Raw genomic sequence first — 13149 nt, 5'->3', positions numbered from 1 at the left:
TATTTAGAAATTAACAAAATATTAAATCAATCTCTGATTTTATTGATTTCCAAGGAGAAAATCATCACATTATTAATTACAATCTCCAGTACATTGCTGGCAGGACATTGCTGGCTGTTATTCAATAAAAAAGGGAGAATTTGCATCCTCCACAAAAATCTCTAGTATCAAATGTACAGAGAGTGGCCACTATGATTCAGTGGACAAGTAGTCAGTCCTGCACATCTGGAACATGTTGTGTTTTCATTTCTGTCTCCTGAAAGTCATAATTTCCTTTAAACAGAGTGCTATGCCTTTTCTGATCCCCCAGTTGCTAATTCCAGAAGGTCCAACTTTCTTGAAATTGCTTTGTATAATTTTATGCATGCTTAATATTTACGATAGTCATCAATGTTTTCAGGGTTTCACTTGATTCTTACTATCATTGAACTGAGATGCAACTGAACCAGGACAGGCAAGGCATAAAAAGATAGATGTCCTATCTCAGCTGTTAACCCTCAGGAGTAGTAAGAGAACATGTCTTTTCTCAGTGGTCTTTTATTTACCTTTATATCTCCTCCATTGTTTTGCTGAAGCCTAGCAATTAATAAGTGTTTGTTGAACGGAATTATCTGTAATTAGACCATAAAACTCCCTGTAAAATTGATGTATGCAGCTGTTTTATTCTGAAGCTATCCCTATCACTTTTCTCAAGGCAGCCTTCATCTCCTTGTTTCGGAGACTGTAGATCAGAGGGTTTAAGAATGGTGTCACCACTAAATAAAATAAACTTATGATCTTTTGCACATCACCAGAGTTCTCAGATGTTGGGCTCACATACATGATCATCAGACTCCCAAAGAAGAGGCAGACCACAGCCAGATGAGATCCACATGTAGAGAAGGCTTTACGGCGGCCAGCAGCTGAAGGAATTTGTAGCACAGTTCTTAGTAGGAGGAAATAAGAGCCAAGGATGTAGAGTATGGGAAGGAAGATGATGAGAGAGCTTATGATATAGAATAGAATTTCAGTGGTAGGAGCAGGGACACATGACAGGGAAATCAGTGGATCCATATCACAAATGATGTGATCAATGATGTTGGGACCACAGAATGGCAGCTGAGAGAGCTGGATAGTAGATAGAGAATAGGTGAGGAAGCCAAGGACCCAGCACACAGACATCAAGGTGTTACAATACTTTAGGGTCATGATGGTTGGGTAGTGCAGTGGGTGGCAGATGGCAAGATAACGATCATAAGCCATGATACACAGGAAATAGATTTCAGTTGTACCAAGTGAGGAGAAGAAATATAACTGGAGGAAGCAGCCAGCAAAAGAGATAGTTTTCGTCTCTGAGAGGAAGTTTTCCAACATGCTGGGTAGAGTGGAATTTATATACCAGAATTCCAGGAAGGCAAAGTTCCCTAAGAGGATATACATGGGGGTGTGGAGCCTCTGGTCCCACCTCACTGCACATATGATAGCCCCATTCCCCACCATGGTCAAGATGTAGACTATGAAGAAAAGCACAAAGAGTAAGATTTGTATTTCCCAGTGACCAGGGAAACCCAGGAGGATAAATTCAGTCACAATGTGTGTTCTTGACTTGTTCATTAAATTCTGAGCTGTGGAAAAGGCAGAAAAGATCATCATATCAGTAGTCTTGTATTTTAGATATTATTAGGAAAAGGATTTTAATAAGGCCCTTGTGAGTTCTGTAGAATAAATACCATCACATGTAAATCAGTTTTTAACATTCCTAACTTAGCCCATAATCTATTTCTCTGGCAAATTCATACCCTGGCTTTTTGGTGGTCGAAAGGGAAACTCCAAAGGGAAGAGGCAAAGAGAACTAAGTATTGATTAAATGACTGCTCTGGCAGGCCTGGGCCAAGCACTTTACAAACTTCTCATTTAATCCTCAAGTTCAGACATCAAGTGGCTATCACTTCTTGTACCCAAGACTCAGTTAGTTCCCTGCAGAGAAAAGACTAAAGAATTTCTTTTTCACTTGTCCAGTAAAGCCATAGCAACTGTTCAGGTATTTAAGGAACATTTATATTCTGAGAGAAACTTTCAGCATCTCTGGTTCAGTAACAGAAAAGTTGACAGTTTGGTTTTTATAACTTCTACATTAGTTGTAGTTTTTTGTATGCTATGAAATATTTAATTTTTTTCCTTAGCTCTGAGTCAGCAACTCACACTAAGTTCTCTTCTCTGAAACATCAAGAAGTAATATTTTGACAGCATTTTAATTTGAACTTTTCTTCAAGTATCCATACTTGTTAGGCAATGTCCTATACTGAAACTTTTGATTTCATTCTTATTAACGTTGCAGACTCAATCAAGATTAGGAAGAAATCCTCTCTTAGATTAGCAGGGTTATAAGCTTAAGTATACAACTCTGTCTTTAATGGAATTAAAAGAGTTTTTCCTTTGACCAAGTTGAAAGGGACATCTACGCAGGCAGTGTTTAAAGAGGGGAATGTCTCTTTGTGAATCAAAGGAACTCTCCCTTAGTTTTATCATGGAAGAAATCAATTATATCCTGGGATCTGACCTTAGTTTCCCAGGAAGAAATATAATTTTTAATAGCCTATCTCCCAACATAAACTTTTCTCTAATTGCGATGGAGCAAATGTGATAATTCTAAAAGGGAATTTTGTGTTCTCTTAAAATCTGAATTGTAGAATTTTGTCTTTTCTTCTTTTTAACTATAAAATATAAGAAGATGTTGATTGTGGCAGAGAGAATTAAAACAAATACGATGAACCCTTTTGTTCTCTTTCTTTAAGACAAGTTTATGTCAAAAGTACAGAGTAGTGAGACACCTTGGTGGTATGATGAATAAAGCTTTGGCCTGCACTCATGTAGGTCTGAATTAAAATTTGGTTCTGGACACTTATTAACTATATGACCTTAGGCAAGCCACTTCATTTATGTCTGCCTCATTTTCTTCATCTGTAAAATGGGACTAATAATATCATCATCACAGGGACATTGTGAAAATCAAATGAGATATTTGTATAGAACTCAGTACAGTGTCTACTATGTGGTAGACCCAATTCATTAATGTTTGTTTTTTAATTTTTCCTTTCATATCTCTCTTTTGCCTAAAATTCTTTTTAGTCTTGGACTTGTTAGCTTCATGAACCATGGAACTGGTGACCTGAGCTGTTTTTTTTTTCTGCCAGGCATATGGCATCTTCTTTTGTGTAATGGGAGTTAATGTTCCAAGCAGGACATACATCTGACTAAACATGTATCCAATTGTCTTGGAATCTGCCATCTGTCCCCCTGTTTCTGGCCTCTAAAAGCCCATCCTACCCCTCCTACAAATTTCTAGTAAGAAATTACTCTTCCCTCTCTGGGTCCCCAAATCAACCCTGCAGGCTCAATTTTCCAGTGACACTGGATCTCAGCCAGAATTGGTCTACCAAAGAACATCTAGACTGATCAACTTCTTGTACTTTACCAGTGAATCAGGAAAAAAAATCTTCATGAGTCCTGTTTCTTCTTTGATGGGTTATGAACTTTCTTATTATAAGCTCTCCTGAACAATTAAAGTAGTCCCTTATTTGCAATTCTTCTCATATCAGACAGCCTATTCTGATCTTGCTGTTAAACCAGTATTTCATATATGGCAGAAAAGAACCAAGGGGAAATGCTAACTTTTTCTTTTTGGCTAGAAATGAATTTGCAAACACACCCAATAGCATTGGGGGACATGAGGTTGCAAACCACTTAACTTTTACAACTGTTTCTACAAGTAGGGCTATCTGCTTTTAACATTTTAAACGTTCTTTAGTAGAATTTTTCCTTTTTAATGAAACACTTTTAACCATATCCTTGTCAATCTGAAGACTGAACTTTATATTATGCTGGTTACCACTTACCAGGACACTTTGTTTTGATGTCCAGAGTTCATGGATCATCCAAGTCTCACATTTCTAATTCAGATCCAACCTGTAGGAAACTCAGAATGATGAAAACCTGATAATGTTTTATAGTGAATATTTTGAAAATCCAGCATTTTCTTTCCCAATGTTCAAGGCCAAATATTTTGACAGGTCAGAAGACTTGTTGCCTTTTGAGTAAAGTCCCAAAGATCTGATCACTGATGTCCTTTCTAGTTCTTATCTGCTTTGCTTCTGAATTTCTTATCTTTCTTGGTATTTAAAATCTAGTCTACCTTTCTGGATGACATATGGCACACTTAAGAAAGAAATGGCCCAAGAATATACTTATTAGCTTTCTGCAGAGTCTAAAGTCACAGCTCTTGAAGGGTAATTACCTAAAATATTTACTTTTTCCAGTTCTGCACAGTTTGACAAAAAGTCCACAAATCTCAAAAAAAACATTCAGGGAATATGCAGCATATACTCATCTGGAAACCTCACCTTCAGAGACAATTGATGTTTCAATGGATATAGTGCTCTGCCTATAGTCAGAAAGAACTGAGTTCAAATTTGACTGTAGGTGTTTGCTAGATGTGTGACTCTGGGAAAGTCATTTAATTGCTATCTGCCTCCATTTCTTCAACTATAAAATAGTGACAGTAATAGCCCCTATCTTGCAGATCTTGTGAAGATCAAATGAGATATTTGTAAAAAAAGTTTAGCAAAGTTATTGTCACATAGTAAATATTATATAAATATTCATTCCTTTCTCTGCAAAGAAATGATGCTGGGACAATATACATACAAACAAATACAAAAGGGATTCACATTTAATGCTTAAAACACTGGAAATACGTTTCCTTATCCCAATACTAGTCTAGTCTTTCTTTCTCTTTTCTTTTATTTGCTTCCTATGAGCTATAGTAGTGTGAGGGCCAATAAAAATTAAATCGTTAATTGATGAGGTGTGGCTTACTACTAAAAATTTCTGGTTATTCGTAGCATACAGGCTTGCAGAGATATCAGGGGGTATCTCCTGATCTTGTGACTATACAAGTTGAATTCCTTTTCCTATGAAGGCCAGGAGGGTTACCTTTTCATTGTTCTAGCATCAGCCTTGCCTCCTACTCACAATGTTATGCTGCAATCAGATTAGAGGATTGTTTAGTTTTAATTGGGAGATTCACACTTTGGGATTATCAAACAGTACCAACCAGAAACTGTTTTATTATTTTCTTGATTTTCTAGACTTAAAACATTGATGGAGAAAATGTTAATAATGCAGTTTAAGCTAAAGTTGTATCGTACCTATACTTACTTCCCCCCAACCAATTTGTAAACACTCCCTAGTATACCTGCTCTCTTACATATAATCTATTCTTCAGTCAAACTGACTATCACCTCTCTGTGAACATGCCTTGTGTTTATCCATCTTGGTGCCCTGAGGCATGTTGTTGTCTTTCCGTGTTATCATCATTCCTTCCCAACCCTACTGGTAAAGTTCTATTCTTTCTCCTATTTTTATGTAGAAATATAAAGCATCTCTTTCCATCTGAGTGTTCAAAATTACGTATATTTTCTCCCCTAATCTGTATATAACATGATTTCTCATAGGAAACTGGATTGAGCTACCTAGATTCTCTTTTTGGAAGTTCATAAAAATGATGACTAATTTAATATGGGCTGAAGCTAGGAAGAAACATAGACACCCAGCAAAGGCAATAAGCCAGTATAGAAAAGTAAGTGGAGAAAGGAGATCATCTGCACTTGAAATCAGAAATTAAAACAGGAAGTCTTAATGGAGGGTATGTTACTGAAACAATATATAAGTCATCATAGAATCCTGGAAAACCAATTACTAGATATTGCAAATAGACATAGTCTCTTAATGGTTAATTCTATACTAGCAAGTTTCTATATATCTTATTTATATGTCAGAAAGTATTCTTTATGACTGCAGGAAGAAGAGGGGATTTTAAAGTTGAGGATCACTCATGAATTTTTGAATGAATACTTAATATTAGCAGTAATGTGTTGGAGTCATGTTTTAGGAGTTGAATTGAAAATATCAGCTTCTAAATGAAGTAAACTCCAGTTTAACCTGATGTATTACATAAATGTGGAATGGGTAATGTTGCTAGATGCATAAAAAATATATGTCTCAAAGCATGCTAGCATTATAGAAGGAATCACTATAGCTTCAACTCAATTAAATTTTTCTAGAAGAATTGTTTAATGTTTAAGTATTAAAAGAGGAGACAGCCACTCATTCTGATCTTATCAAATAGTCATGGCAAGAGCTAAGAAGGGAAACATTAAGTTTGGTCTTCTCCATTTAAACCGCTCATTTACTCACCTGTAACTAAGCCCATGAATCTACACTTTGTAGGCCTTTCTTCCAATTTCTGGTGGACACTTAACTGTCACCCAACGTCTCAGTTAGCTCTGAACTAACCATGATATTGAGTCTGGAACTTTCTTGTTCTCAGAAGAGATCGCACAAGAACAGAGTATTCTGTTTTTTTTTTTTTTTTTCAGAAATTAGTGCATAGAAGATAGTAGAGACATGATAATCAGGTAGGTGTTGTCTTTCCTCGGAAGCTAGAATTTCTTATTTAGGTTGAAGAAGAAACCTCAGAAAAAACTTAATGGTCTTCCTAGACCATTCCCCTTATTGGTCAAATAGATGAAGTTGTTTGGTGAGGGGTATATGGTGTTTCTTTTTAATCAATCAATAGCTAGAAAATGTTTGAATCTGATCCATGATAAAGAAGCTTGATAAAGAGTGTGGAGATATCTAAGTGAGTTGGTCTCCCAGTGGACTTGGTTTGTGTTTCATTTAATTATTTCTTTGAAGTCCCAGGTTTCTTCTCAGGGATCCTTAGTGGGTGTGTTAAGTGTCCCTTCTGTATTTGCACCCTTTCTCTCATTAATCTAGGCATAAATTGGCTCCTTGGGTATAACTAGATAAAAAGAAGTAGATAAAAGATTGGAGAAATATTCAGCCAATCTCAGGAGAACTTCTTTTTGTTTTAAAGTAGGGGGAAGTCTACTGAGTAACCATTTTCTCTTGGGAATGAGGAAAAGTATAATGATTCAAATGATTCACATGTATCTTCACTGACTGATGAAATATTTCCTTTACAAACTTCTGCCTTCTAATGACCAAAATATGTTACAGAATTCTCTTTTGTACCAGCTTATCAAGTGCAAATTTGCATCATTAATTGTATTCATAAAATTATTTCTTTACTTCTTAATATGTTTCCATGATTTTTATTCATTTCTATTAAACCAAGAATATATAATTTTTAAAACATTATTTCACAAAAAATTGAAATAGTCCTAACAGTGTGATGACAGGAAAGGCTCAGGAGAATAAGTGAGACAATTTACACATGGTTAATCCATGATGGCCAGGGAACAAAGTGGATCTCTATTTTTCTGTTCTCTTATAGGCTCCCTTTTATAGAGAGGGGCTAAGAAAGCTTGTATAACAGGAACCAGGTATACACATGTATTTTCTTTGCAGTGTGCGGACAAGGATGTTTCCAGGGTCAGCAAGGACATTTCCCAGAGCTGACAAGATTTGGCAACATGCTTGAAGGAGATAAACATGCACATACTTATGTAACATGATGAACATAAGGTCAATTTTCCTTGTGTGACCCAGTCATTCAGTTGAAGTCCTGGCCTCCCACACTAACTTACATCATAGTCATTCCCCTAATTAAATAGCTGCTGTTACTTTAGAGTCCACTGATTAGCTTGACATTTCTATTCCCATTCCAGTAATTTAAAAAATTATACGTCTATTGCTGATCATATTAGGATCAGACAATGCATTCAAATAGAGGAAGAGTGATTAGTTAGCAATTTGTTTGGAAAAAAACCCTAGGTTTTAGTATCCGCAACTTCTTTATTAATGAGACCTGAGAATCAATTGGAAAAGAAGGCAATGGGATATTTGGCAGCTTTAGGAGAGCCAAAGCCTCTAGGAAAAAGCAGGTGATAATTCTCCATTCCTCTGCCATGGCCACCAGAATGATAGAAGACCTTGAGACTATGTAATATGATAACCGCTTGAAGAAACTGGGGCTATTTCACCTAGAAAAGAGAAGTCTGGATAGCTGTCTTTAAATACCTGAAGGGATGTCAGCTGGAACAGAGATGCCTTTGGAGGAAGTAGTTTCTCTGTCATTAAAGTCTAAAGCTCAATGAACACTTATGAGAAATTGTACTTGATGGTTACTGAGGTGCCTTTCAACTCTAACATTTTGTGTTTCTGTGAAATACAGGTTGAAACCAACAACATACACTACATTGTAATTAAATTGATTGCTTGAATTCCAGAAGCTTGTTGTCCTTTGCTTCTCCCCTGCCATTCATCAAGATGATGAATGAAGAGCCATTAATGTGGATAGTTACATACTCAAAAGATTAGCTCCAGAATGGAATTGTCTGAGCACAATATATTCCTTTTCTTATGACTGATACAGAGTATCTATATTTTCTGTGTGGTGAATAAGTTGCTAATTTCTGGATGCCTGCATTGTTGGTTTATTTTTGTTTGGCTTTGTGGTGGTTCTTGGTCTTCTTGGGCAGCAGCATAACTTAGATGTTGGGCATGAGTGCTGATAAGTAGATGAAGGCCAGTACTACAATCATAACTCTAATGTAAGAGAACTAGGGCTGAGGACTCCTTGCAAAAATACAGGTGCAATTTTCTATCACTTTCTTTGCATTGAGATGATGATTTGGATGTGAAAAAAGTTAAATTCTGATCTTTTTAGTCTACTTAACAATCTGGTGCCAGACTAGACTCTATTACATTTGAATTTACAGATGCAGACTCTGGAAGAGCTCAAAACAGAATTCAAACCCCAGATGAGATAGATTGATGAAAATTAGGAAAAGGAGAAAAATAGCTTAAAAAGCAAGATAGAACATCTGGAAACTGAGGCACATGAACTAAAATAAGAAAATAGTTTTTTAAAAGTCATAATTGAACTATTGGAGAATGAGTCACAAACATTAAAAGATGAAAAAATATCTTGAAAAGAACAAATCAAAAGGAAAAGGAGGATCAAAAAGTCATGGAAGAAATTCAGTCTTTAAAAATTAGAATTGGTCTGTTAGAAGTTATTGACTTCACAAGACATTAAGAAACTATAAAACAAAATCAAAAGAATTAAAAAATAAAAGAAAATAGGAACCATGCATTGAAAAAACAACTGACCTGGAAAATAGATCCAGGAGAGACAATTTAAGAATTATTGGACTACCCAAAAGTCATGACCAAAAAAAAAAGTCTAGACATTATACTATGGGAAATTATCCAAGAAAACTGCCCTGATATCTTTGAACAAGAGTGTAAAATAGAGATTGAAAGAATCCACAGATCAACTCCTGCATTAAATCCCCAATGACAACTCCCAAGAATGTTCTGACCAAGTTGAAGAGATCTCAGGTCAAGGAGAAAATACTACATGCAGTTGGAGAGAAACAATTTAGATATCATAGAGCCCCAGTCACTACCACATAGGACCTTGCAGCACCCCCATTGAAGGAATGGCAGGTATTGAATAGGATATTCTCACAGCAAGGGAACTGGGTCTACAACCAAGAATCAATTACCAGTAAAACTGACTATATTCTTTCAGGGGAAGGTATGGTCATTTAACAAAATAGAAGATTTCCAAGCATTCTTGAAGAAAAGTCCAGACTTAAACAAAGAATTTGAGGCTCCAAAATCCAAGAGAAGCATACAAAGTTAAATAAGAAAGCTAAAAAATTTAAGGGCTTCAATAAGGTCACATGGCTTATATTACTATATGGAAAGATAATATCTATAACTCTTAAAATGGTAATCATTATCATAGTAGTTAGAAGTATACATAGGGGGTACATACATGTACATACAAAGTAAATGGCTTGTTGTAATCTGGGATGCCTAGAGCAGGGGCAGACAGGATAGCCTTTTTTAGATCTGATAGAGCTGACAGGTGTTCTGGTTCTAATTTGAGGGGTTCAGGGACTGAATCCCTTGTTAGTGCTATAAGGGGTTTAGTAATTTCCCCATAGCAAGGAATCCATTGTCTACAAAACTCTGTTGCTCCCAAAATTGCTCTTAATTGTTTCTTAGTGGTAGGAGCACTTAAATTTTGAATATTCTCAATTTGTTTGGGAGAAATCAAGTGGGAACCTGCAGACAGGATGAACCCCAAATATTCTACTTTAGGGAGGCACCACTGAACCTTATCCTTCAAGATCTTATGCCCTCTTTTGTGCAATTCTAAAAGAAGGTGCTTGCTATCTTCCTGACATGTTTCTGCATCTGTTGAGGCCAAGAGTAGGTCATCTACATACTTGATTAATTTGCTGTTTTTAAATTTTATATTATTTGTATCTTGGCTCAAAATTTGCGCAAATAAGCTCTGGCTGTCTACGAAACCTTGTGGCAGACGATTCCAGCAGTATTTACGGCCCTGCCAGGTGAAAGCAAAGATATGCCTCGAGTTCTCATGTATGGGTATTGAAAAGAAGGCTGAGCACAAGTCTACTACTGTAAAGTATGTATCTGTGCTAGGAATAGAAGAAATAATAGTATTGATATTGGAAACCATGGAGTGTCTTTTTATAATGTGATTGTTCACAGCACTCAAATCCTGCATGAATCTATAGAGGTATTTGCCATCGGGCCCTCTTTTTGGTTTTTTAACAAGCAGGATGGGCGTGTTGTATTCAGATTTACAAGGGATTATTATTCCCTGTGCAATTAATGAGTTAATTAGTGTGGTAATTCCCTCAATTGCCTCTTTTGAGAAGGGATACTGAGGAATGGAAGGAGGTGGGCTAGATTTAGTTTTTATCTGCACAGGAACAGCCGACTTAAGTAAGTCTACATCAGAAGAAGATGTGGCCCAAAGAGACTCTGGCATATCTTCAGGTATTACAAAGGTGGGATGGTCTTTTTTCTCTTGACTCTCTGAGAGAATTACAGGGAGTAAATTTAAAGATTCCTCTGGTACTTCCAATGATAAAGAACCATCTGGGGAGCAGGTTATTGTGCCTCTGAGTTTGCATAGAAGGTCCCTCCCCAGCAAATTTAAAGGGGAGTCAGGCATCAAAAGGAAGGAATGTTGTACCTCTAGGGGTCCTACAGACACCATTCTAGAAGGAAGTCTTTTAACTCTTTGGGTTATTCCTGATACTCCCATTACATTCTCTGAGCCAACAGAATAACATTGTAAATCAGGTGTTCCCTTTAATACAGACCAGGAAGCTCCAGTGTCTAATAGACAATCATAATAGGTGTTACCCACCTTTAAAGTAACATGGGGTTCATTAGTATGGGGGGGTAGTGGATAGGGACAACAGGTAGTAGGACATCAGGGTCCGGAAAATCAAAGGTTGTATCCTCTGATTCCTGTGCCCCAGCCCCCCCGGACACCTTCATTGTGTTTGGGAAGTTACTTGGGCACCCCCCTGAAAAGCGCCCTCCTGAAGGGCACCCCCTGAGGGGCATTAGCACCTCAAGTATTTTTTGGACGAGCACCATTTTTTATATTTTGTTGTGGAGTTATTTCATTTGAGTTATCATTTTCCCAATATCCATTCCTAAAGTCATCATTCCTAAAGTTATGTTTTTCATTGTCATAATTATATTTATTTCTATAATTATCACTTCTGTAGTTGTTATTAAACTGAGTATTCCTTCCTGTAATCTTGAGAAAAGCTCTACACTGTACCGTATTGTGGCCCTTCTTCCCACAGAAGTGGCAGGTAATGGATTGATAATTAGATTTCTGGAGAGGGGCAATTGTTGTTGGTTCATTATCATGCCCACTTTCTAATTTAGTTATCCTATCTATTACACATCTCATTTTTTTCTTCATTTCCTCCATGTCATCATTATTTTCTTCTTCCTTTTCTTTGTTTCCCTTTAAAACATATATAGCTGTTTTTCGCAATTCTTCAAGGTCCATCTCTGACCATCTTGGACATTGTGTTCTAAAATAATTCTTAGTTGCTTTGCAAGAGTTATTGACAAAGATCCTTCTAACTTCTCTTAAGCTAGTTTCTTTAGTTAGGTCCCAATCCAGGTATCTGTCCCCAAACTCGATTATTCTATCCATGAATCTAGAGGGTGTTTCTTCCTACTTTTGCTTAATTTTTTCAAGTTCCATCCACTTATCTGTATTGTCTGCACATTCCTTCATTGCCGTAAGGATGGCCTCTCTACAATAGTATAGTTGTAGATAATCCTCAGGATTGTTTTAGTCCCATTCGGGATCCTGAGATGGCCAATGTGCTGCATTATGCCCCCAGGTTTTGTTGACATGAGCAATTGTTTTATTTTTTTCATGTTCAGTTAAAAAAGCCTGTAGCAAGTTCTCAACGTCCTTGTAAGATGGATTATACTGAAAAAATATGTCTCCCGTCTTTTTTGTTACTAGAAAGGGATCTTGTTCATATGTGGGGATATTTCGTGTAAATTCATTTATTTCTTGGGGAGTAAACGATATTCTATGTCTTAAAGTCACCACATCCCCATTCCTTCCTATTTCAGGTACTTCTCTTAAAGGAAACAGGCCTCTAGTTGAATTTTTTACCTGTGGGTCAGTTTGACAAGGACAGGTTTCTCTAGGAGGATAAGATCTCCTTTGCATTGGAATTTGGTTTTCTGTAGGAGAGGGAACATGAGAAACTGGGATTGCAGGGGAAGGGTTTTAAGGATTAAATTCAGTCAAGATTTGCACTATATGAGAGAAGCAGTCTGTTAACTGAGCTATAGGGAAGGTTTTTTCCATCTCTATTTCAGGGAAGGAAATGTCCTCATTCAAAGGTTCCGAAACAGGTCTGTTTCTGGTAGAGTGGGTGTTTGCCAATTGATCCTGTAAGAAACATTTTAGATCTTCTAATTGGGCTTGCATTTTATCCTCAATTTTTTTCATTTTAGCATCTCTAAATACAGTATTGAGGAGTACAAAAATGACAGTATATATTAATATAAAAAATTGGAGGTATCCTGCATTCCTCAATGCCCCTAATTCTTCAGCTGCCATATAAATGTCAAATAATGTAGTATTCATTTATATATATATATATTTTTTTTTTGGTAATTATTTCTCTAACAGTCTTCACAAACACGTGGGGAGCAGGGCAAAGCAAAAAAGTTTCCACAGGGTTTTTTTTTTCCCTAATCTAGGAAGTTGTTCCTTAAGGGAAAAGATATTTAGAAACAGCTCTCCCAGCCAGGACTTTAGGG

At 36.6% G+C, this 13149-nt stretch overlaps 1 protein-coding gene across 1 annotated transcript; it reads right to left on the bottom strand.

Annotated features, from left to right (window-relative positions):
- Positions 1–404: 404 nt before the first annotated feature.
- LOC100029307 (olfactory receptor 11H4-like) lies at positions 405–1593 on the bottom strand. The gene is made up of 2 exons (XM_016428726.2): positions 685–1593; positions 405–440 (listed from the first exon to the last, which is right to left on the bottom strand). Exons 1-2 carry the CDS (start codon positions 1591–1593, stop codon positions 405–407), a joined length of 945 nt encoding a protein of 314 aa, XP_016284212.2.
- Between the last annotated feature and the right edge of the window lie 11556 nt (positions 1594–13149).

The sequence above is a fragment of the Monodelphis domestica genome, chromosome 1 (assembly GCF_027887165.1).
Source record: "Monodelphis domestica isolate mMonDom1 chromosome 1, mMonDom1.pri, whole genome shotgun sequence".
Taxonomy (NCBI): Eukaryota; Metazoa; Chordata; class Mammalia; order Didelphimorphia; family Didelphidae; genus Monodelphis; species Monodelphis domestica.
Note: the sequence above shows the minus strand (reverse complement) of the source record. Positions and strands in the feature narration are given on the sequence as shown.